The sequence below is a fragment of the Cryphonectria parasitica genome (assembly GCF_011745365.1).
Source record: "Cryphonectria parasitica EP155 unplaced genomic scaffold M406scaffold_2, whole genome shotgun sequence".
In the NCBI taxonomy this organism is placed as follows: domain Eukaryota; kingdom Fungi; phylum Ascomycota; class Sordariomycetes; order Diaporthales; family Cryphonectriaceae; genus Cryphonectria; species Cryphonectria parasitica.
Genome location: NW_024468910.1, coordinates 8,753 through 32,342, shown reverse-complemented (window position 1 = coordinate 32,342; position 23,590 = coordinate 8,753). Strand labels below are relative to the sequence as shown.

Here is a 23,590-nt window from a genome sequence, read left to right as displayed (position 1 = left end):
TGCCAGTTGCCAGCGGCGCAATCTTTTAAGCATAGAACACCTTCCCTTTCCAGCTTGCTGCGCGTCGATCTATCAGTTTGTCGTAATGTATGATGCCTTCGCGAAGATTTTACGTTATAAAATCTCTCAACCTCGGGTATCTACGCTTAAAGGAAGACCAATGGCTTTCGATAAGCAGCCCCTGTTAACCCTGGTCCTAGGCTACATAAGCAAGGAGAGGAGATGATGCTTTGTCTAATATTGTGAAGAATGGGGCATATTTAATTCTAACCCTCTCTTTTGATTCATTTATAAACCGTCTGAGAGCGTGGTATGGTTACTTAGAAGATCTTTCTTTTGTTTAAATAGATTCAATCTCAATACTTTTTATACCACTTCTACGTGCTTAGTCTACCAGTTTCTCCTTAAATATTGAATCATAGCAATCTGGCTGTTTCCAACTTGTTCTGTGTGATCTGTGTGGGTGTGTGTATTAACGTCTGTGTATCGAGTTTAGGCTAAGTACACTTCGTGCTCTTGTTTCCTATCCCTTCGCCTCCTGCGGCGCATATAGACGGTTGGCCTGGTTACCAACATGTTGCTGTACAAAAGAAATATAAAACAAAGGAAGTTGTTTCTCACTCTGCTTCCCCCTTGCTTCCGACAGGGAGAGCATCGTAGACGCCTGGGTCTCGCACATAATCGCGGAACGAAGGCCATCCTAGTTGTCCCAGCATGTTCTCCAGTTCCCGTCCGCATCTAAGCCATTTCGGCCTGAACCTTCTAGCGCCAGCGCACCTCACGAAGTGGCCCTATTGTCGCTACTCTCCACACTTACAGAGCTGGCCTGTGTCTGCATGCTTGAACTGTTCAGGGTATTGGACGAAGTTGCTGTGTCCTGATCGTTCTGCGAGATATCTGTGCAACAGGCCTCTCGAGAGCGCCAGTTCTGAGGGTTTCGTCTTGACCCTGAGCCCCCATTTTTAGTAAGTATCTGGCTGGCTTGTTGACCATCAGTGGTTGAGGCGACCCTTCCTTTCGCGCCTATTAGCTCTTTTCGCCCACAAGACTATGGCCGGTCCTTCGTCGACCTGGTCTTCCGTGCTTTGAGGGTCCAATGCCCACTTCGCCAGTTTGTCCACCTCTTCGTTGCCCGGGATGCCAAGAGGGCCAGGGGACCACCTGGCCTCCTACGCCTTGTCGTAACCTGCATGTTGAATGGGTTATAACATCAGGCCTCATCGTCGTCATTAAACGAGGGAGGGTTGCTCAGAGAGGACTCAGCATCAGCCACCTCCTCGGGCTCGTTCTGCATAAAGAGTTCTTGTTAAATATATTTCTTCGGTTTTGCTTGACTTCTTTCGATGCTTATCTTTGCTCTCTAGCTAACTGTATCTTCTCCGGCGATTCTAGATCTGCTTAATTAGTTGAATTAGGCTTTTTCTGGTATTTATTCAGTCTCTTAGCTTTCGGATCCCGATTCATCTGGTTATTAGCACTAACAATTGGAGTCTTTGGCTTGGTATCTGGAATAAGATTTTTATGAGGTTGTTAGTCTGATTAAATATTCTTATCCTCGTCTTGGCCGGGATAATATTCTTTTTCATTCATAGTCCTATCCTTCCCGAAAGCAGCTCGAAACTTTTCGTCATAATCCTTCTTCTTTTCAGGATCTGTAAGTGTATTGACAGCATCAATGACCACTAAGACAAAGTCAGTTTGGTACAATTACCTGTATTTATGCTAGGCTTACTACTAATTGCTTCCTTTGAAGGTTTCGGGTCGGTGTCACGATAGCTAGCAGGCGGGAAGAAGGCGTTGGGCGGGCAGGGCTTTATTGCTACAGACAGGCACTATCTTAGGTAGATACAGGCTGGTTGTCAAGACGTAGCTCGAAGAGCTACGATGCAGAACAGACAGACAGGATTAACAGGAACAGAGTTTTATCTGGAACCAGGATCACGTGATAAACCCTAACCCTCGAGATTAGGATGACCAGGGCAGGGCCAGCAGCCGGGTTCGTGATAGTCGGCTTTCTTTGCGTTTGCAAGCATTTTCTTGGTTTTTCTTCGAATTTTAGCCTTTTGCTCTCTATCTATTGGTCCCTCAAATGGGTTTAGGCCTAGAACGCAGTAATAATCAACCTGACAGCCAGCTCGCTCAAGTGATTCTGTGAGAGTGTAATGAGCACTGCCGTAATCCGAAGATTCCTTAGGTACTGATTGGGTTTATGCTAACAAGAGCGATGTCAAAGTATAGGCCTTGAATACGGAAATGTAACTGAGTAAATCTGTGCAAGTCTTCACTGCCTTTGGGGCTTCCAAGTGTGTGTGTACTTAGAACTTAGATTGACGACTGAAGAGCTATGTACAAGATCTATCTAATGGGGAATGAACGTGTCCTTTTTATATCCAGCTCTTCAGACCTGTTGGTAGCGTTGGTCCTGTTGGTCGTTGCTGGATCGCTTGGATATGTTGTCGATCCGACTGATCCGATATGTTGGATATGTTCCTGATCCTACATATCCATCCGTAACCCTAACCCTTGATTATGTAAGCCTTATTTTGGTCCCTAGGGTGTTGAACCCGTTCCCTGTTGTTATGACCCATCCAACATGAAGGTCACAGAACAGGACACGAGTAACAGGGAACACGTGCCAGGGGTCCAACATCCTGACAAGGCACTTATTACGTAACCAAGGGTTAGGGTTACTAGCGGATAGATAGAATCGACATCGACCCCATCGATCAGGGAATAGATAGAATCGACATCGATCCTATCGATCCAGCAGGAACCACGACGAAGAGCTGGATATATAAGGACACGTTCATTACCAGTAGATAGATTCAGTACATAGCTCTTCAGTCGTCAACCTAAGTATTCATTTGTCATACAATTGGATAGCCCCAAAGGCAGTGAACACTTGCATACTCATCAGGACTTGTACGTTTCCGTATTCAAGGACTTACACTTCGACATCGCTCTTGTTAGCATAAAACCAATCGGTACTTAGGAATCTTAGGATTACTGCAGTGCTCATTACATTTTGACGACTCTTGTTCAAGAACGGTTCAGTGTATACCCCTTGAACAATACGGAAACACGATGGCTCCCCAAACCCCAACTGGATCTGTCAGCGGCAGCGCTACTAACCTTACTGACCAAATTGAAGCACTTACGAAGCGTATCAAGGAACTCGAGGAACAGAAGTCGAACAGCAAGGAGTTCCACTACAAGATGGAGGCTCCTGCGCCCTACGGTGGAGAACGCCACACTCTCCAGGCCTTCTTGACCCAATGCAAAGCCTACTTCCACCACGAGGAAAAGAAGTTCCCGAAGGAAGCCGATAAGGTCATCTTCGCTGGAACCAGACTTAAGGGAGACGCGCTCACTTGGTTCGAGCCTACCCTAAGGAACTACTTCGAGTACAACGAACCCGAGCAGGACAAAAACACGAAACATATCTTCCAGGATTTCGATAATCTCGAGCAAGCCCTCAAGGACACCTTCGGCGATACGGACGAACAACGCAAGGCGGAACGAGAACTCCTCAAACTCAAACAGACCAAGTCTGCGGCCAAGTACACCACGGAATTCCGAAAGGCCTCGTCACACCTACAGTGGGACGATGCAGCTCTCATCGCTCAGTACTACAACGGGCTCAAGGACGAAGTCAAGGACGACCTCGCACGCGCCGAACGACCCACGAAGCTAGTAGACTTCATTGCGCTCGCTACGAAAATCGACGACAGACAGTACGAGCGAAGGTTGGAGAAACAAGGAAAGGCCCACATCCCCTGGATCGCTCGCACACAAGCTAATACCGGGAAAAAGTACCAGCACAACAAAGGATCTGGTAACCAGGGACGACCCAGCACGGCCTACAGCGGAACCACACATGCAGGCCCCATGGAAATCGATGCGGCACACCGACATGAACAACGACGAATGAATGGCAACATTAAATGCTTCAATTGCGGAAAGCATGGCCACTTCGCACGGGAATGCCGACAACCTAAGAAACCACGATGGCAACCAGTCCCAGAAGGACAACAGGCAAACACGGTAGAACGACAACTCAACGTTCTCACACGATATACAGACCGGTGCACTTGTACAGACACCAAGTGCCGGATCTATTACGAACCAGAAATTTCTTGCAACTGCTGTGTAGATTGTCCACTACACCCGGCAACCAACACCCCCGATCCCAATCGACTTCCGGAGCAAGCAGCGGACGACAATCATGACAGCCTCAGCTGGACGGCTTGCCACAATGATAACTGCGTACTGCACCTCAGCGAGAAAGAAGCATCAGGATGGTTCCCCAGGAACCCATGCCGGAACCAGCAGGAAAAGAAGAAACTCGGTCCCCTATACAACGAAGTACTCAGCAGCAACGACTCAGACTGCTCAGATACCATAGAACAAGTGTTCAGGGAACACCTACAAGAAAGACAAGCGGCCAAGCAGCCTCTAGACGGCTGGGAAACAGAATCGTCAGAGACCCTCGATAACGACCCCACAATGTTAAGACTAGGAGAAACTCTACAGCGAGTCCTCGACATAACAGAAGAAGAAGGACAACACGCCCAGGCCATACAACTCAACGCCAAGCATTGGATCCCAGGAATCCCGCTTAGACAAGCCATCACCAAGATTCGGTACTGCGACTGGTCAACCAAGAACGGAGAAGACCTCAGAATCTCCCCCAGACATCTCGATCATCACAAGGTTGGATGGACCTCATGCGTTTTTCACAACTGCATGACCCATCTATCCGACAAGGTCAACAACAATTGGTTTCCAACTAGACCAAAAGGAAACAGGCCCACAACACTCTACACCGAAGAAAACCTCAGATTCAAAACCAAAATCAACCAGCAATCGAGCTACGCGATCATCGGACTACCAGAACAATTTCCTGCGGAATGCATCGTCAGAAGGGACGAGTGGCGGAATTGCAAGCACGAAGAATGCGACATCCACGGCCCAAAGAAGATCAAAGACTGGCATCGAATCCAGCAACAGCAACAGGCCACCATTGAAAGGCTCAAAAGAGAGGATCAACAATACCTCCAGGAAACACGGCACGAACACGGCCAAAAGGGAGCCAAGAAGCTCTCGCAGCAGGCGGCACGAGGAGCCCCAAAAGAGCAAGATCGCCTGTAAGGGACAACAGACGATCAGGACCAGAGACACGGTCCCTCTGTGCGACTCAGGGAGCCGACACAGCACATCTGATACTCAAGGCAGAAATCAACGGAAAACGGTACAGCGCACTATTGGACAGTGGCGCCCAGGGAAACTTCATATCCCCACGAATCATCAACAGGGACAAGGTCCCATGGCACAAGAAAATGGAGACCTACGTACTCAGAACTGTGGACGGAACGAACGTCGACTACAGCCAAGGTGTTATCGACATGGAGACTGATCACCTACCAGTCACGATCTGCGGCAAAACGACCTCTACTACGTTGGACATCACAGAAACAGCACAACACGAACTGATACTAGGAATACCATGGCTCAGGGAGCACAATCCTCGAATCGATTGGACCACTGGCCAGATCTTATGGGACAATACTGTTACCCATGAGAAGGTCACAATCAAAGGCGAAGGATCGGATTCAGTCACTGAAGCGCACTCCAAAAGCGAGGCCTCAAACGAACCCACTAGTACCTCCAAATCAGCAGGGCTGATGGCTCATGGAGAAGAACCAAGCAAGCGATGGACCCAACAAACTACGCCAGGGCATCAGCAGGTTACGAAAACAACGAGACAGCGACCCTCAGAAACACGGTCCGACTCGGAGCGACAACAGAAATGTGGACTCTGGAACCACAAAGAAATCTCACGACCAAAAGCACCAGACATCACAAGGAAATACGAAAGCCGAGCGGGGTACGACACCGCCCCCGACCTACGGAAAAGGCAAGCGGCAAACGAAAGAAAGAACGCTCAACGATACCTCCTATTCCTCCAGATAGCAGAAACGGAGAAGGACGGACCAGTACCAACATTCGCTGGAATACCACGAGAGTACCACGAATTCACGAAACTGTTCCAAGGAAAGTTAGACACAGGACTTCCAGAACACAGCCCATACGACCATGAGATACCACTCAAAGAAGGGACACAACCGCAATTCTTCCCTATCTACGGACTCGACGAAGCACGACTAGAGGCACTCAGGGAGTACCTCGACGAAAATCTAAAAAAGGGATACATCAGACCATCACGATCACCAGCAGGATACCCAATCCTGTTTGTACCAAAGAAAAACGGCAAACTCAGACTCTGCGTGGACTACAGACAACTCAACGACATAACCATCAAAAATCGGTACCCTCTACCACTCTTCAAGGAAATCAGAGACCGACTACAAGGAGCACAATGGTTCACAGCATTAGACCTCAAGGAAGCATACGCGCACATCCGCATCAAGGAAGGAGAAGAATGGAAAACAGCATTCAGAACTCGCTACGGACACTACGAGTACCTGATCATGCCCTTTGGATTGACCAACGCACCCGCATCCTTCCAAGAAATGATCAACCACATCCTCCGCGAATTCTTGGACGTCACATGCATCGTTTACCTCGACGACATCCTCATCTACTCCAAGACCCTTACAGAACACAAGCAACACGTGCGACAAATATTGCAAACACTTCAGGATGCACACCTCCTAGTGGAACCAACCAAGAGTCACTTCCATGTTCAAAAGGTTAACTACCTCGGATATACAATCGAGCCAGGACACATCAGGATGCAGAAAGACAAGATACAGGCAATCAGAGATTGGCCTATACCCAAAAATATCAAGGATGCCAGAGCATTCCTCGGATATGTTAACTTCTACTGACAATTCATCAGCAAGTACAGCCAGATCGCAAAACCCCTTACAAACCTCACCAAAAAGGACCTACCCTTCCAATGGAATCAGGAAGAAAAACAGGCCTTCGAGACAATCAGAGAACTCGTCACCAAGGACCCAGTCCTAAAAGAAGCAGACCCATACAAGGAATTCGAGCTCTACACCGACTCATCAGACTATGCACTTGGCGCAGAACTCAACCAGCGCGATGAACAGGGACAGCTAAAGATAGTTGCTAACTTCTCAAAGAAACTCAATGGACCGGAACTACGATACGGCATACCAGATAAAGAACTCATGGCAATAGTGGAAGCATTCAAGGAATGGGAACACTACCTTATAGGTGCCAAACACACGATCAAGGTGTTTTCGGACCACAAGAACCTCACCACATTCACAACAACAAAGAACCTCAACCGACGACAAGTAAGATGGGCAGAGTACCTATCCCAATTTGACTTCAGAATCACCCACATCCAAGGCAAGGAAAATGCCAGAGCAGACGCTCTCAGCAGAAGAGCAGATCACCAGGACAAAATTGAGGAAGAAATACAGGATATCTTTACGTTCAACGAACAAGGAGACCTCATCAACGCACACAGGGAACTCGCAGCAACCCTCAGAATAGGACCCCAAGAAAGGAACCCCGAACAAATGACCCCAGAAGAACAAGACGAATACATCAAGGATGTACACAACGCCCCGGCACACGGACACCAGGGAGTCCGAGCCACCTACGAACGAATCAAGAGATACTGGAATCCGCCAGGTCTCAGGAAAAAGATCGAAAACATCCTACGAACATGCGACAGTTGTAAAAAGAACAAAATAGAACGACACAATGCTGGGAGGTGGCATATGAGTCACCGAACATGGAGAAGGTAAGTGAGTCATAATGTCAAGCTATTCTGAGAGCGATCGCCAGCTTGGTACTCACAAATCTTTAGCATCATTGAGTACCTCATGCCTATCCCGGTGTTATGTTATTACTCACTTTCAAGGCTATGCGATAAAGTCTCGCCCTTGAACATTTGATCTGGTTTTGTAAGGCTGTTCCATGCGCATTTCATCTGAGCCACGTTAGAATTTCACCAATAAACTTATCGTTGCAAGTAAGTCACATTAGCCTGCGTTGGCGAAACTAGATTTCGAGTCCATAATGATCTATTTTGCATAACTTTACCTCGAACCATGCATCTTTAGCTACCCTCCTTCTATATCCCCATCGTATTATAGATTGCATCCAGATATGAGTCATGATAGTTTGCGCGACATCCCCCAGGAACGTTTCGAGCTCCTCACGATGGTTAGAACTCGATCAGCTCGGAGATGATCAGCAATAACTCACAAAACTACATAGGCAGAGCGTGGAACGAACGGAACGATAGAGCTTCGCAAAAACTGATAGGTTCAGAAAAAGGCAGTAAGTGAATCGCACTGCTAGAAATGTAGTAACCCATCCAACATGCAGGTCACAAAGCAGGCCACCCGGAACAGCGGAGCGTGACACCAAGGAACAGATCCAGGAAAGATAACGAGAGGAGAACAGATTCAATCTGGATTTTAAATCATTGGGATGCAAGCTCGTAGATTTAATCAAAAGTGAAAGAAGAAGGAGCTTTAAGTTCTTCCCAGATAGTCGTAAATACAGTAGAGGTTATTTTCGGTACTATATGCTGAAAATTCATGTTTGCAAAAGGTTCGTACCAAGCAGGTTTTAACAGGTTCGCAGCCCGAGATTGCAACGGATAGCAGACAGACCCTTGATGTTATTATAAATCATAAGCCATACCTTCTGCCCAAGCAAGCATGCACTACAGTAGGCATTGTTCATCCACTGCATCCATAATCAGCAGAAGCGCTAAATTAAAAAGTACAATGTTGATATCAACAGAGATAAACTTTCAGTATATTTGTGATCTCAAGCCACGGATAAGGCTCTTTTGAATAACACGCTGTGCCTGCTATACATAAGTAGTTCGCCAAGGCAACCAGCCAATAATATAGAAAACTCTGAAGCTACTCTATTGCAGAAACATAGATACATTTGTATCTTTCTACAAACGAATGGTTGCTTGCATGCATGCTTGCTGTGCACTATCAAGAAGATTGGTTTACTATATAAAGCCCATAGTAGCCTCGCTTTTGTAATACAACAATCTTCCTCTATCACTCTATCATTATTACCAGAAGAGCTTGAATTAGTATCTGAGTAAAGTCTATCTGATTTTTCTCCCTTAGCTCCCTGTGGCCAGCTATTTGTACATCTGTTCTATGAAGCGTTCTCTCTCTCTCTCTCTCTCTCTCTCTCTCTCCCCGCGCACCACTGCTTCGAACCGCAACACAATAATTCTTCAGCAAGGCTGTGCCGCTCCCAGGTGTTGAGCCATGACGCATATAAATGATTTCAATAAGGCCCTGTGCAAAGATCAAAGATAAGAAAACAGTTCAGACCCAAAGTGCTATCCTTCAAATATGCAAGTTTTCAGCTGAAAGATTATTACAAAACAAGAGGCGCGACAGCAAGGCAACAACACGCTGCAGCCTGAGCTAGTGCTGCCCAAGCTGCGGACGAGCAAGAACCAGCCTCCGTAACAGTCATGATTCCTCAGCCGGAGACGCGGCCCATCTCACAAGAGCAGCTTGTAACAGAGGTCAAGGGCATCTACGCCGGCCTTGTGATGGTCGAGTCCAAGTGTACCGAGGTCGATACCGCCGGCACCGCCAAGCTCAACAATGAACAGTGGCAGGCCCTGATCGCTCTCCACCGGACGCTTCTTCATGAGCACCACGACTTCTTCCTCGCCTCGCAGCACCCTTCTGCATCGCCTGCCCTCCGGCGGCTGTCTCAGAAGTACGCGATGCCGGCCAGGATGTGGAGACATAGCATCCACTTGTTCCTGGAGCTGCTTCGAGCCCGCCTGCCCGACTCGCTGGAGCACATGCTGACCTTTATATACCTGGCCTACTCCATGATGGCCCTGCTCTGCGAGACTGTTCCATCCTTTGAGGATACCTGGATCGAGTGCCTGAGAGACCTCAGCAGGTACCGTATGGCCATCGAGGACGAGGATATCCGCAACAGGGAAATCTGAGCTGGCGTCAGCAGATATTGGTACGCGAAGGCCAGCGACAGGGCCCCTGAGACTGGCCGCCTTTACCACCACCTTGCGATCTTGTCCAAGCCCAACGCCTATCAGCAGCTCTTCTACTACTCGAAGAGCCTATGTATCGCCTATCTCTTCAAGTCTGCACGCGATAGTATCCTCACTCTTTTCGATCCCATTTTAAATAACAACCAGCACAACCTGCCAATCTCGGAGTTCACTTTTGTCAAGTCACATGCTATCCTCTTTATCATCTCTAATACCAACGAGGAGAAGAAGCCACTTCCCGAGCCTGTGGACCGAATGCTGGCTGATTATAATACAACTAAGACCGAGTTTATCTCGCGCCTCGATCATATCATCTCGCAGTATACTAAAGGCTGGAACACGATAAGCGGTCAGATTGCGATTTCCAATAACAATGCAATTCTAGAGTACAGCAAGACGGATGCCAATGCACAGGGCAATAAGAACATCATCCTCGCTACATTAACTACCCTCAAGACAGAGAATGCTGAGAATGCTGAGAATGCTGAGAAAGCTGAGGATGCTGCGAATGCTGCGAATGCTGCGGATGCTGGGGGTGATGTGCCTATGAATGGCTCGGAAGCCAACAGCACAGAAACGAATAGCGAACCCGTCCCATCCGAGATATTCGGCATAATTCGAGACTTTATCAAAGATTGCAACCATATCATGTTCAATCGCTATGGCAACAACAAGATCATGAGCTACCTACACATCCAGCTCACCTACATATATCATATAGCCAAGAACGAAGCTGCAATGAAGCATCTCGAGAATTACTTTCCATGAGCACAGATCACCCGCCTTTTGAATCTGCTTATTGTTGACTTCAAGGACCTCGAGCGCACCGAGCTAGAGGAATTCCCCCGTCCCACCAACAGGCCCCTTCCTGAGGACTGAACCATGCAAGGCCATCTGTGGGTAGAAGGCCTGTACCCAGACGGGTGGTTCAACTCGGACAAGTTCGAAGAAGACGAGAAGATCTTCGAGCTCCCGTTCATGAGGGAGCACCGGCGCACACGAAACCTCTGGCTCAGCTGCAGGCTGGCATCCTTTCAAAAATGAATCATCTATGACAAGGAATCCAAGCAATTTCAGTGCAGCCACATTCTTAGTTACTAAGCAAGTTGTCCTATATATGGAAATCCCAAGGCTTCCACCGAAAGCTCCGCAGCACCTACATCAGACAGCACGGCTACCACCAATGATGGTATATGATGCTGACTAAGCAATCAATCTGCTTGGGACAGGTGTCTGTACTTATCCCCTTCACCCGCTCTTTTAAGAGCAATGCAACTCATTCAAACTTATTCGGAAGAGCGGGGCAACATCCATATATTTTTGGAGAAGGCAGGCAGATAGCTCTACAGGTGTGTATCCCCCTTTTATTTTCTTATTATTTTCAAGCTAAGTACGATTCTCCGCTGACTAGGTGTCAGGGCCGATTGTGCCAGCAAGGCTCAGAGCCAGCTAAGCCAGCTGGATTACGGATGACTAAGCAATATGCGGCTATAAAGCAGCTTTCTAGCCACGTCAGCACTGCTGAGCAGAACTTAGCTCCTTAGGCCTCAATGTTATTCTGGTTGTATGCCCCTGAAAGAGAGAAAAGACCTCGCCACATTGCCTTTGCAACCTTTCCATCTGACAGTTTGAAGCCTAGCCCTTTTAAAGAAGGTAATCCGGCGAGGCTTTCTATCTTTTTTTTTTCCCTAGGAGCAGCGCTAATACTGAGCAGGAGCAGAGCAAATGATCAGACTACTATCCTTTTCGAACCTTCAAGCCTTTGATCTTTAAGTCTTCGATTTTCGAGCTTTCGAGCTTTGAATATAGCGAGCAAGCAGTATTGAGCAAGCAGTATGCAAGCAGCGTGCAAGAAGCATTCAGAAGAGATTCAGAGTATTTGAGTTGCTAAGCTAGAGCATATAGCAAGCAAGCAGTATCGAGTAAGCAGTATGCAAGCAGCATGCAAGAAGCATTCAGAAGAGATTTAGAGCATTCGAGTTACTAAGCTAGAGCAAACAGCAAGCAAGCAGTATACAAGCAGCATGCGAGAAGTATTCAGAAGAGATTCAGAGTATTCGAGTTGCTAAGCTAAAGCAAATAGCAAGCAAGCAGTATGCAAGCAGCATGCGAGAAGCATTCAGAAGAGATTCAAAGCATTCGAGTTGCTAAGCTAGAGCAAACAGCAAGCAAGCAGTATGCAAGCAGCATGCAAGAAGCATTCAGAAGAGATTCAGAGCATTCAAGTTGCTAAGCTAGAGCAAATAGCAAGCAAGCAGTATGCAAGCAGCATGCAAGAAGTATTCAGAAGAGATTTAGAGCATTCGAGTTGCTAAGCTAGAACAAAGTATGCTCTTCGCTATTCGAGCGAGAAAGCAGAGTAAGCAAGCAGCAGATTTGAGTATTTTCTGTTTTCAAGAGTACATCTTTTGCTATTCGAGCGAGGGAGCAGAGTAAGCAAGCAGTAGATCTGAGTATCTTCTGTTTTCGAGAGTATATTCTTTGCTATTCGAGCGAGAGAGCAGAGTAAGCAAGCAGTAGATCTGAATATCTTCTGTTTTTGAGAGTATGCTCTTCGCTATTCAAGCGAGAGTATAAAGCTAAAGCGGAGTGTTTGCTTAGCAACTGAAGTTGCTTAGATATTAGATTGCAAACTAATTATTCTTCTATACTTAGCAGTAAAGTAAAGTATAGCAATAGCTTCAGAGTTGCTAGAGAGTAATTCTTAAGATAGAAAGCTATAATTATTTATTATAGCTGCAGAGATGCTGTTCTGAATGCTAAGCTTCTTAGCTGCAAATCAAGTTTCTGATAAAAAGCTTGCAATTTATATCAAACAGCTTTAAGTTCTGAAGAGTGCTTGAATAAAGCGCTAAGGGAGTAGCAACTAAGCAGCGTATATAGTGCGGGTATTGCATTCGGAAGACTTACATTTGAAATGTGATTAAAAAGAGATTTTTTTTTTTACAGGCTTCGGAGATGAAGCTAGAAGAGAAGAAGGGAGATGGTTGAGAAGCCTTGAGAGGCTTGAGGCACTGAGAGATCTTGAGAAGCTTTGAGAAGCCTGAGACTCTGAGAGGCTTTGAGAAGCCTGAGGCACTGAGAGACCTTGAGAGATCTTGAGTGGCTTAAAAGCCTGAGGCACTGAGAGATCTTGAGAAGCCTTGAAAGGCCTGAGGCACTGAGAGATCTTGAGAGACCTTGAGTAACCTAGAAGCCTGAGGCACTGAGAGATCTTGAGAGGCTTTGAGAAGCCTGAAGCACTGAGAGATCTTGAGAGGCTTTGAGAAACCTGAGGCACTGAGGGATCTTGAGAAGCTTTAAGAAGCCTGAAGCACTGAGAGATCTTAAGAGCCTGAAGCATTGAGAAGGCATAGGAGCAGCTAGGAAGCAGCGAAAGCCTGGAAGCAACGGAAGCCTGGGAGCAACGGAAGCTTGGAAGCAACGAAAGCTTGGAAGCCTCAAAGGCCTTGAGGACAAGGCCTGATAAGGGGGGACAATCTGTCAGGGCCGATTGTGCCAGCAAGGCTCAGAGCCAGCTAAGCCAGCTGAATTACGGATAACTAAGCAATATGCGGCTATAAAGCAGCTTTCTAGCCACGTCAGCACTGCTGAGCAGAACTTAGCTCCTTAGGCCTCAATGTTATTCTGGTTGTATGCCCCTGAAAGAGAGAAAAGACCTCGCCACATTGCTTTTGCAACCTTTCCACCTGACAAATAGCTTAAATAATAGAAAGAAATATAAGAATTGAATTAAAGGAATAGTTTAGTTTATAGTATTTCCTTTAGCAGTTTGCAATAAATTCTTTATTTCTTTTACTTCTTCTCTCTCTAATCAGATCTAGCATATTATTGAATTTATTGCAACTTTAGAAGAAAGTTGCTAAAAAAGAATTATTATAATAGCTAGAGTAGTAGTTTATAAGATATAGAATATAGTAGATCAAGAGTTCTTATATATATAAAGAATACTATCCACTTTTCAAATTCTTTAGCTATAGATAACAAAAAAGCATTCTTTTCTCTTCTTTTCAATTTTGAATCCTTTGGATAGATCTAAGATAGGTTTTTCACTCTGTTCTTGTGCCTGTATAGCCTTAGTTTGCTATTTTCATCTGTATAGGCATGCTTGGGTTGTACAAGCCCTTGCTCATTGCTTCGGCAGCTGTTCGTCCCTTTTTCTTTCGAGGGCGACAGCGCCCTAGTTCTGGTTCATTAGTAGTGTTGGTGATGTTGGCTCATTAGGATATGTTGTCGATCCTTCTGATCCTGATATGTTGGATATGTTGCCGATCCAACATATCCATTCCTTGTAACCCTAACCCTAAGCTACGTAATCCTGAGTCGTTTTCCGTCTGTAGGCAAGTGTTGAACTTCCTACTCCGATGGGTCCGCTTACTTCGGATGCTACCTCCTCCAGGTGACATTTAGCCTGATGTCCTCAGGCATTTGGAACACTGATGAGTGTGGCAATCGTGTTGGCGTTCTATCTGGCCGCATGCGATGCATCGTCGTTGCCACCCAATGGAAGGCTAGAAAGGATGTCTACAGCTTCAACAATAGAGAGCCAATAGCCTGACGGCGAGGTCGGGATAGCCTGACGGTTTGCAATGTATGACAACAGAACCTTCAGCTCGAGGAAAAGGATCGTCAGGCTGAGCAAACGCTTTCAGCAGACGACCAGACCACCAGGACAGGGTGACACCAGAATTACAGAATATCTTCAGTGCCTCTTCGCAGCGGTCCAGTAAAATGTCCATGACCGCCAGCAAGCGCCCGATCCTCACCTCGCTCTCCAGCGGGCTTACGAGGTCAGATTCCGTGGGGCTGGGGCCGTGTACTAGGACATACGCGGCCTGCAGAGGGCTCGGCGGACGCAGCCCCTCCGGAAGCTGGAGACAACCCGCCCGGCGCCGTTATATGTGATACCCCAACGGGTTCGTTCCATCCACAGGCTCGTCGCCGCAAGGCCTGCCGTCGTCGCCTTGACCGAGTCCTCCGCGGACGCTTTTGCCCTGGAAAAGACACGCTCGCGCTCGCGAACAGAACGGAGGTGCGCGTCTGCACTGCGGCCAGCAACCGGCCGGATCATGCTCCCGTTCTTCTGAACAACAACCCAGTGTCGACGAGCTGCGCCGCGGGTCCAGGACTGCAGGTAAACATCATCGTAGAGGCTCTCGATCCTCGTAGCGCCGATGCTATCTCCCGCCCTGGTCTTGACGCTTCTGGCCTTGCTGCGAGTATTGATGGCAGTGGTGGCCTTGGCCTTGACCCTGGGCGGTGTCTTGGTGCTGGCAGGCGGCCCCTTGGACCTGTCGGTGGCGGCCTTCGGAGCATGTGCCTCTGCCTGTGCCTGTTCCTGTGCCTGTTCCTGTGCCTGTGCCTCCGGGGCCTGCTCCTCCTGCAGGCTGAGCTGACCGCGCTGGCCGAGCTGCAACAGTCGGGCATTCAGCCCCGAGAGCTGGCGGCGGCGAGCACGGGTGACTCGGGCTGTTATCAACGACGACGACGACGACGCGAGGCTGGCCGGCTGGACAGGGGCAGGCTTCTCTTCCAGGTCGGATTTGACCCGCTTCCTCTTGGCCGCTGGGTCGGACGAGGTCTCCCGGGCAGCCTCGTGGTCAGACCCCCTCTTCCTCTTCCTCCCGGACTGGCTGGCCGTCCGGCTAGTGTGTGTATCTTTGGTGATTATCCTCCTCCTCGTGTCTGGCTGCGCTGCCTGCTCGTCGGGTCCCTCGTGCCAGCCCCTCTTCCTCTTGTTCGCGGGTATCTCGGGCGTCTTGCTTCTCGGGAGCGGCGATTCCCTCTGCCTCTGGGGCTTCCTATCGTCCAGCCACTCGTCCGAGAACTCGGATCGTTCCTCCAGGGAACCACTGATCTCGCTAAGGGTCTTGCCGGCATAGACGCGAGCTGGTGGCTCCTCTTGCCGCGGCTGCCTGATGAAGTCTTCGCGGCTTGCTTGTCCTAACTCGATCAGGATATCCTCCCCGACGAGCAATAACGTCTGGGTTAAGTCTTCCTTATTAGCATCGTCGCTATCAGGAGACAGCAATCTGGATTTCCGCCTGCTATAGCGGTCCAGCTTCTGCTGGCGCCATGCGGCCCGGGCGATCATGCACCTCTTCGAGTACTCGTGCTGCGTCTCGCTGGGGAGCTTTGGGGGGTGACAGAACGCCATGATGCAGAGATAGTTGCAGAAAGACGATAAGAACAATCAAGATGGCAATGCTCAAGACAATAAGGACGATGTGGATAATGATAATTAGCAATTAATTTGATAGGAAGATGGGCTGCTGTTGGGTTCTAAGGAGACAAGCACGAGATGGAGTTCAATATCCGCTCATCTTTAATCAGCCACCGCACTCAAGCCCCTGTACGCTATGCATACATGTGAAAAATGGGGCATATTTAATCCTAACCCTCTCAGAGCTTGGTACGATCACCTAGAAGATCTTCCTTTTGTTTAGATAGATTTTAATCTCAACACTTACTCACTCTTGCTACTTTCACGTGCTCAGTCTATCCGTTTCTCCTTAGATTTCATTAAACCTGCAGCAGCAAGGACCACCAACTCCTTTACATCATCGAGCTGTTTCGCCTTCGCATCCTTGAAGTCTCTATACAATATCCACATGCAAGCACAAGGATTCGACATGGTTGACTACTCTTGATACTGATTTCAGACCTGCACAGGACGAACCCGATATACAAAACCCAGAAGTCAAGCCCATAAACACCCTCACCCAAACACCCTTGCCCCGGACACTGTTACACACAACGGCGACGAGATCGAGAGACTGGCTGCACCCGACCCTATCAGGATGACCAGCACAACCCGAACTCGCCATCATCCGCTGAGCCTGGAAGTAGTCGTCGCCGGCTGCACCCGACCCTGTCAGGATAACCGGTACACGACGGTCCCTGGACTGCTTCTCCTTCTCTGCAAGGGCTTGCGACGATGAGATCGAGAGACTGGCTGCACCCGACCCTGTCAGGATAACCAGCACAACCCGAACTCGCCATCTGCTAAGCCTGGAAGTAATCATCGCCGGCTGCACCCGACCCTGTCAGGATAACCGGTACATGATGCTCCCAAAAGCTAGCCCTGGATTGCTTCTCACTTCTCTGCAAGGCTTGCGACGATGAGATCGAGAGACTGGCTGCACCCGACCCTGTCAGGATAACCAGCACAACCCGAACTCGCCATCTGCTGAGCCTGGAAGTAGTCGTCGCGCTGGCTGCACCCGACCCTATGACTAGGTGTTGATGGCCCCGTCATCGTGCTGTGCTATCGGTTCCGTCCTGTTGGCAGATGTATCAATCAGGTTCTGCTCCTGGCAGGGGCCCTTCGGCCTGACCGGCCCTCTGGCTTGGTGACAGTGCTGATGGTTTTTCTAGCCTTGGTCTTGACGGCGGCCTTACTGCTATGGTTGGTACCGGTGGTGGTGTTGCTGGCCTTGACACTGAGCAGTGTCTTGGTGGTGCTGGCAGGTCGCCCCTTGGACCTGTCGGCCGCGGCCTCCGGGGCCTGCTCCTCCTGTAGGCTGAGCTGACCGCGCTGGCCGAGCTGAAACAGCTGGGCGTTACGCCCTGAGAGCTGGCGGCGGCGTGCGCGGGTGACTGGGGCCACCGACGATGATGATGACGCGAGACCAGCCGGCTGGACAGGGGCAGGCTTCTCTTCCAGGTCGGATTTGACCCGCTTTCTCCTGGCCGCCGCCGCCGCCGCCGGGTCAGGCGAAGTCTGCCCGGCAGCCTCTTCGTCGTCGGACCCTCTCTTCCTCTTCATGGCGGACGGCCTGCCATTGTGTGTGTCTTCTTCTGTAGTCCTCCTCGTTCTCGCCCTCTTGGAGGCTGGCTGCCGCGGCTCTGCCTGCTTCTCGTAGGCATCATCTTCCCCGCCCCTCTTCCTCTTGTTCATGGCGGACGGCCTGCCATTGTGTGTTGTGTCTTCTTCTGTAATCGTCCTCCTCCTCGTTCTCGTCCTCTTGGAAGCTGGCTGCCGCGGCTCTGCCTGCTGCTCATCGGCCTCATTGTCCCTACCCCTCTTCCTCTTGTTCGCGAGCGAGCTCGATCCCGCCTCGGGTATGTCGGGCGGCGTTGGGCTTCTCGGGGACGGCGAGCCCGTCGGCTTCTTCTTCTCGGGCCAGCTGTCGTCCAGCCTCTCATCCAGCCTCTCGTCCGGGAACTCGGACCGTCTTCGCCTCAGCGGCTTCCCATCGGGCCATCTGTCGTCGAGCCACTCGTCCGGGAACTCGGGCTGCTCCCAACTCCCTAGGGAACTGACCTCGCTGAGGGTCTTGCCGCTCAGAACCCAGTCGCACATTGTTGGGTCCCGTAGCGGCGAGTGCCTGGTGAAGTCTTCATGTGTTGCTTGTCCCGACTCGATCAGGATATCCCTCTCGACGAGCATAACCATCTGGGGCATATCCGCCTGGCTGGCATCGTTGCTATTAGGAGACAGCAGTCTTGACTCACGCCTGCTATAGTAGTCGTCAAGCAGCTGCTGGCGCCATGCGTCTCGGGCTGTTCTGATCCTCACCCGGTACTCGTCCTGCGTCTCGTTGGGGCGTCTTGGAGAGCAATAAGATGTCATGGTGGATTGCAGATGGTTGCAAGAAAACAAGTGAGTAATAATAATAAGCAATTCGAAGGGAAAATGATCGAGATGATGAGGACGATGGTGATGGAAGATGGGAGATGGGCTGCGAGGTTCTGGCGAGGGTCAGCATTGGTGGAGTTCAATAACCCGCTGTATCCCGCATTTTTGTTATTAATAAATAAGTGCGGGGCAAGCAACCAGCCACTGCAATTTTATGAGTGCCGCCCCTCCAAGCCAAGCCCCTAAAGTAATACCCGTAGTACATATGCACACGGCAGTCATGTTTGGCGTTCATCTTCAGCTGAGTTAGTTCCTTTCTTTCTAATTATCAAGTCGTTCGCGATGGCTTCGCCGTCTTCTCGTTTTGCAACGCTAACTCCAGACAACCCGCTGGCACAGAAATACCTGGCAGCCCTTGTTAGCCGGCAGCTCTTGGATCCCGATCAGGTCGTCACCCTTGCCGCACCACGCAATGCTGCCGGCCGTGCTCCCGCGCCCAGATACCAGCTTATCCTCTCATTTGAGAGGCTTGATATTACGGAAAATAATGGCTGGAGAGTGGGAAAGCTGGTACCAGGTGTCAACCTGCCCGTCTGCCAGTCCAGGTCACGCTGCATCAAAGAGGATATCTTTTGCGAGATCACAATCCATCCGCAATCTGGGGCCCTGATGCTGCAGAACTGGTCCCAGGACAATCCGATCATTTATCTATGCGGTGATGGGCATACGAATGTCAAGCTGCAGTTTAAGGAAGAGCATATTCTTCATATGCCCATCAACTACCTCCGCATCGGCTCTCTGCATTTTGTGCTCGAATTCTGCGTCGAGGACGAGAGCATATATGCAGCTTACCGCTATCAGCACATGTTGAGACGATATCAGGACTGGAATCCGCCGCCCCTGCTCGATCTCCTGCCGAAGCCTTCGCAGGTGCTCAAGAACAATCTGGTCTACCATAGGACTATTGGTCATGGCGCCTTTGGTCTGGTCGATATTACGGTGGACAGGCAGTCTGGGCGCGTGCTGGCCTGCAAGACAGTTCAGGGCAATAAGCCCAAGGAGCTTGCAGTCATGGAGAACGAGGTCAACATCGCCCGGAGCATACCTGCTGGGGCCGCAGGCATTTTGCCCCTGCTCCGCTCGTGGTGCGACCACAACCCATCCCAGCCGTGCTTCCAGACCAATGCAGAGCGCATGCATCTTCTTATGCCATATGCGCCCTTTACCTTTCGCTCTGCGCCCTGGCGCGATATGGTCATAGCTACCAGGCTGGCCCTCTTCCGCCAGGTCCTCCAGGGGGCTCGGAATCTGCATGCGATGGGTATTATGCACCGGGATATCAGCCCAGCGAACCTGCTTGTCTTCTGGCCCCGCGTCTCCCCTCCTTCGGCTGTGATCTGTGACTTTGGCAAGGCCAAGAGGGGTGCCACAGGCTCAAGCACCTCCCTCGGGCCCCCGGCCTTTACCGCCCCCGAGGTGGGGATCCAGGCCGAATATACCAGCGCCATCGATATATTCAGCCTGGGGCTCTGCTTCCTGATGACCTTTGAGGAGCCCGAGGACCAATGGAGATGGGGCTCCATGTCGAGGGAGAACCACGCAGCAGTCCTCGAGCGCCTAAAAACCGCCCAGCGCCGCATGCCCGAGCGTCTCGCCGCCCTCATCCTCTCCATGCTAGCATGGGACCCGGCGGCCCGCCCGACAGCCCAGGAAGCCCTGGCCGACGAGGTATGGGAGCAGGCTGACGAGGTCAAGGAGCAGGCCGACGAGGCCCCCAGCGGGCTGACAAGGACGAGCAGCGACGGCGGCGGCGGTGGTGCTGGTGGTGATCAGAGTCCTGGTGCTACCAGGCTGCGGCGGTCGGACGGCCCACCTCCTTCTTCCTCAGGCTCGGGCAGTAGGTTGACCAAGAGGACGCGGAGGTCGGACGCGCCATCTCCGTCTGGGAGCAGCGAGGTGGCCGTGGTAGGTTCTGGCAGCGCTCGGCCGGGCGGGAGGGTGAAGAGGATGAAGAGGTCTAGCAGTCAATCTCTACCCTCACCGCCGCCCGAATAAGTTGCCAGCTCGCGGGAAACCTGGATAGCAGTCTCCAGATTGTACATATTGTTGAAGTTGATGATAGTATATCCGTTGAATTGAAAGATGAAGAGAGGAGAAACTAAAAGACTGGTAGGTGTGTACTAATGAAAATGCATCTTCTTCACACATGTAGTTCGCATCCAGCCACCGGCACTAGTAGGGCACGGGCCACACTCCCTCAAATAGCCAGCGAGACGGGGCCATGTGAATACAGCTCCTAACAGATATCACATTCCGTCTTTGTGTGCTGATCAAAAGTGAGTTGTGCTGGAGAGTCCATGATAGCATGAAGAGTAGCCTTCGGAGAAGGGAGTATGATCAAGCAAGTAGGCATATAGAAAGATGAAAAAGTGAAGAGACAGGGCCTGGTTCCTGCGGTGAGTGCGCCTGATCAAGGCGTGGGGCACGACCTTGGGTCTTGACAGCACCTTGATTAATAAGCGAGAATACGGTATAACAACGCCTCCCTGATCCGCTAATTGAGCCTGCTCTTACCACCAAAAGTCTTCAGCATGCTTTTCAATCTATCTCTACTCACAAATCCGTCTTCTATTTTTCCTATGTCTTCAACCACAACCGTTACCTATGCTTCCCGATAACACACCTTCCGGCGCTGTGGGAAAATACCGATGAATAACCAGACTATACCCATCGAACTAAGTATGGAATGGTGCTGGTCATACTTTTGAACAAGTTTGCAACCGCATATAGTTTTTTGAACAAGGTAATGCCGATAGATACACAACACCACCTATCCCTATCCTAAAGTCAAAGTGTCCTCAAGGTAGAGAACAGTTTTTTTGAGTGGGAAATTTTTTGGCGCTAGCAAAAACAGGGGTAAGAGGATCGTTTTTTTCTTCTGTAAACTGTCCTATCCTAAAGTCAAAGTGTTCTCAAGGTAGAGAACAGTTTTTTTGGGTGGGAGAATTTTCGGCGCTAGCAAATGCAGGGAGTAGCGGATCGTTTTCTTTTCTGCAAACTGTTCTCAACTCAAATTTTAAGCTTTCCAACTCTTTTCAATTTGAAGTCTGATCGCCTTTCTTACAACTCCATTATTTCTGAATTTGATGTTCTCATTATCTCTCTTTCTATTTTAATTGCAGAATTTGCATTTCTAGAATAAAGATTGAGGAGATTAGATTTGCATTTCTATTTATATTAAAAACAACTAATTATTTAGTATTATTTTTAGAGCTTATTTCAATCTGCATCTCTAATTTACTATTTTGATTAGAACTCAGCTATAGCTGATTTTATTTATCTTTTATTGAACCAGAACTAGGGCGCCGTCGCCCTCGAAAGAAAAAGGGACAAACAGCTGCTGAAGCAATGAGCAAGGGCTCGTGCAACCCAAGCGTGCCTGTGCAGATGAGAACAGCAAACTAAGGCCACACGGGCACAAGAACAGAGTGAAAAACCTGTCTTAGACCTGTCCAAAGAGTTCAAAATTGAAAAGAAGAGAAAGGATGCTTTTTTTGTTGCTTATAGCTAAAGAATTTGAAAAGTAGGTGATATCCTTTATATATATAAGAACCCTTGATCCACTGTACTCCATGTTCCACAGACTACCACCCTGGCCACTACAACAATCCTTCTCCAGCAACTTTCTTCCAAAGTTGCAATAAGTTCAATGGTATGCTAGATCTGATCAGAAGGAGATAAAGTAAAGAAATAAAGAATTCATTGCAAACTGCTAAAGGAAATACTGCAAACCAAACTATTCTTCCAATTCAATCCTTATGCTTCTCTCTATTGCTTAAGCTATTATTCAAATTAATGCAGGAGTATTAGTATTTATCTTTAGTTTATTTGTAATATAAGCATAATCTGGATAGATTCTACTGCTAATCTCTTCTCTGTTTCTGTTTGCTTTCAAATTCTGCTTGAGCAGCAGCAGCAGCAGCAGTTCTTTCCTGATTCTGCATTCTCATTCAACGAATCTTTTTGCAGTTCGCTTTATATATATCTATCTTGATAACATAATTAAACTCTATTCAGTTCGGAGAACTTACTGAGAGCTTGATAGGGTTAAGGTTATAAAGCTTATTTCATAGAGGTATATAAGGCTTCTGAGGTTTATTAGGAAAACTGAAAGACATAATGTTGCTGCTTCTTAGTTTCTGATACAATGAAGCTTCAGTAGCATATTTAGGCTTAGCTGTTTGCTGTATTAATAGGTTGATTATTGGTTCTGGATTAATAAGCGTTTCTCGAGGTGAAGAGGAGTAAGGATTAGTAGGAGTTCCGAATAGAAGTTAACTTAACTCTGAGCTGATATTACGTTCTCTTAATGAATACAAGATTGGATTAGCTAGAGCTGTGCTCTCTTAGGACTGTTATCTTGATAGAACTAGACTGGATGCTCTACTCGCTCTGAAATTCTTCAGAGCAAAAGCTAATATATTTCTTCTCATCCTATTGAGATCGCTTTTAATAGATAGTTTAAGCAAGTCTGCAATTCCTTCTATAAAGAAGATAATATTCAGCTTATAGATTATATTCAGTATTCTATCAGCTTCTATTTGTATAGCTTTGTATTCTTGAAGTAAAGTATTCCTTCTTAATAGCTGATTAGAATATTGCATATAGTTGCTATATTTCAGCTTATAGGAGAAGGCTTAGCAGTGTAAGCTTATTATAGCTATCTTTGCATTTCATTCTTTCACATTTTATACAGTCTCTTTATAATTAAGATAGAGAGCTTATCTCCAGTCTGAATAGCTACTAAATAATTAGTAGTGAATCAGAACTAGGGCGCTGTCGCCCTCGAAAGAAAAAAAAGGGACAAACAGCTGCCGAAGCAATGGGCAAGGGCTCGTGCAACCCAAGCGTGCCTGTGCAGATGAGGACAGCAAACTAAGGCCACACGGGCACAAGAACAGGGTGAAAAACCTGTCTTAGACCTGTCCAAA

The 23,590-nt window shown here is 48.7% G+C and overlaps 5 protein-coding genes across 5 annotated transcripts; 3 read left to right on the top strand and 2 right to left on the bottom strand.

Moving 5' to 3' along the window:
* Positions 1-3,213: 3,213 nt before the first annotated feature.
* M406DRAFT_225213 (uncharacterized protein) lies at positions 3,214-3,384 on the top strand (the record flags this gene model as incomplete). Its single annotated transcript, XM_040915728.1, has 1 exon — positions 3,214-3,384. A coding segment is annotated over one exon (171 nt), but the record flags the coding sequence as incomplete, so codon positions are not given.
* A 6,079-nt stretch (positions 3,385-9,463) lies between these two features.
* M406DRAFT_75543 (uncharacterized protein) lies at positions 9,464-10,786 on the top strand (the record flags this gene model as incomplete). The annotated part of the gene is made up of 2 exons (XM_040925880.1): positions 9,464-9,909; positions 9,973-10,786. 2 exons carry the CDS (start codon positions 9,464-9,466, stop codon positions 10,784-10,786), a joined length of 1,260 nt encoding a protein of 419 aa, XP_040779146.1.
* Positions 10,787-14,837: 4,051 nt separating this feature from the next.
* Positions 14,838-16,277, bottom strand: M406DRAFT_349692 (uncharacterized protein; the record flags this gene model as incomplete). Its single annotated transcript, XM_040922488.1, has 1 exon — positions 14,838-16,277. The coding sequence occupies exon 1, from the start codon at positions 16,173-16,175 to the stop codon at positions 14,838-14,840; it is 1,338 nt and encodes a 445-aa protein (XP_040779145.1). The 5' UTR covers positions 16,176-16,277.
* Positions 16,278-16,636: 359 nt separating this feature from the next.
* M406DRAFT_320813 (uncharacterized protein) lies at positions 16,637-17,393 on the bottom strand. Its single transcript, XM_040919434.1, has one exon. The coding sequence runs from the start codon at positions 17,274-17,276 to the stop codon at positions 17,115-17,117; it is 162 nt and encodes a 53-aa protein (XP_040779144.1). The 5' UTR covers positions 17,277-17,393; the 3' UTR covers positions 16,637-17,114.
* A 2,785-nt stretch (positions 17,394-20,178) lies between these two features.
* Positions 20,179-20,805, top strand: M406DRAFT_320812 (uncharacterized protein). The gene has a single exon (XM_040919433.1). It carries the CDS (start codon positions 20,238-20,240, stop codon positions 20,652-20,654), a length of 417 nt encoding a protein of 138 aa, XP_040779143.1. The 5' UTR covers positions 20,179-20,237; the 3' UTR covers positions 20,655-20,805.
* The last annotated feature ends 2,785 nt before the right edge of the window (positions 20,806-23,590 follow it).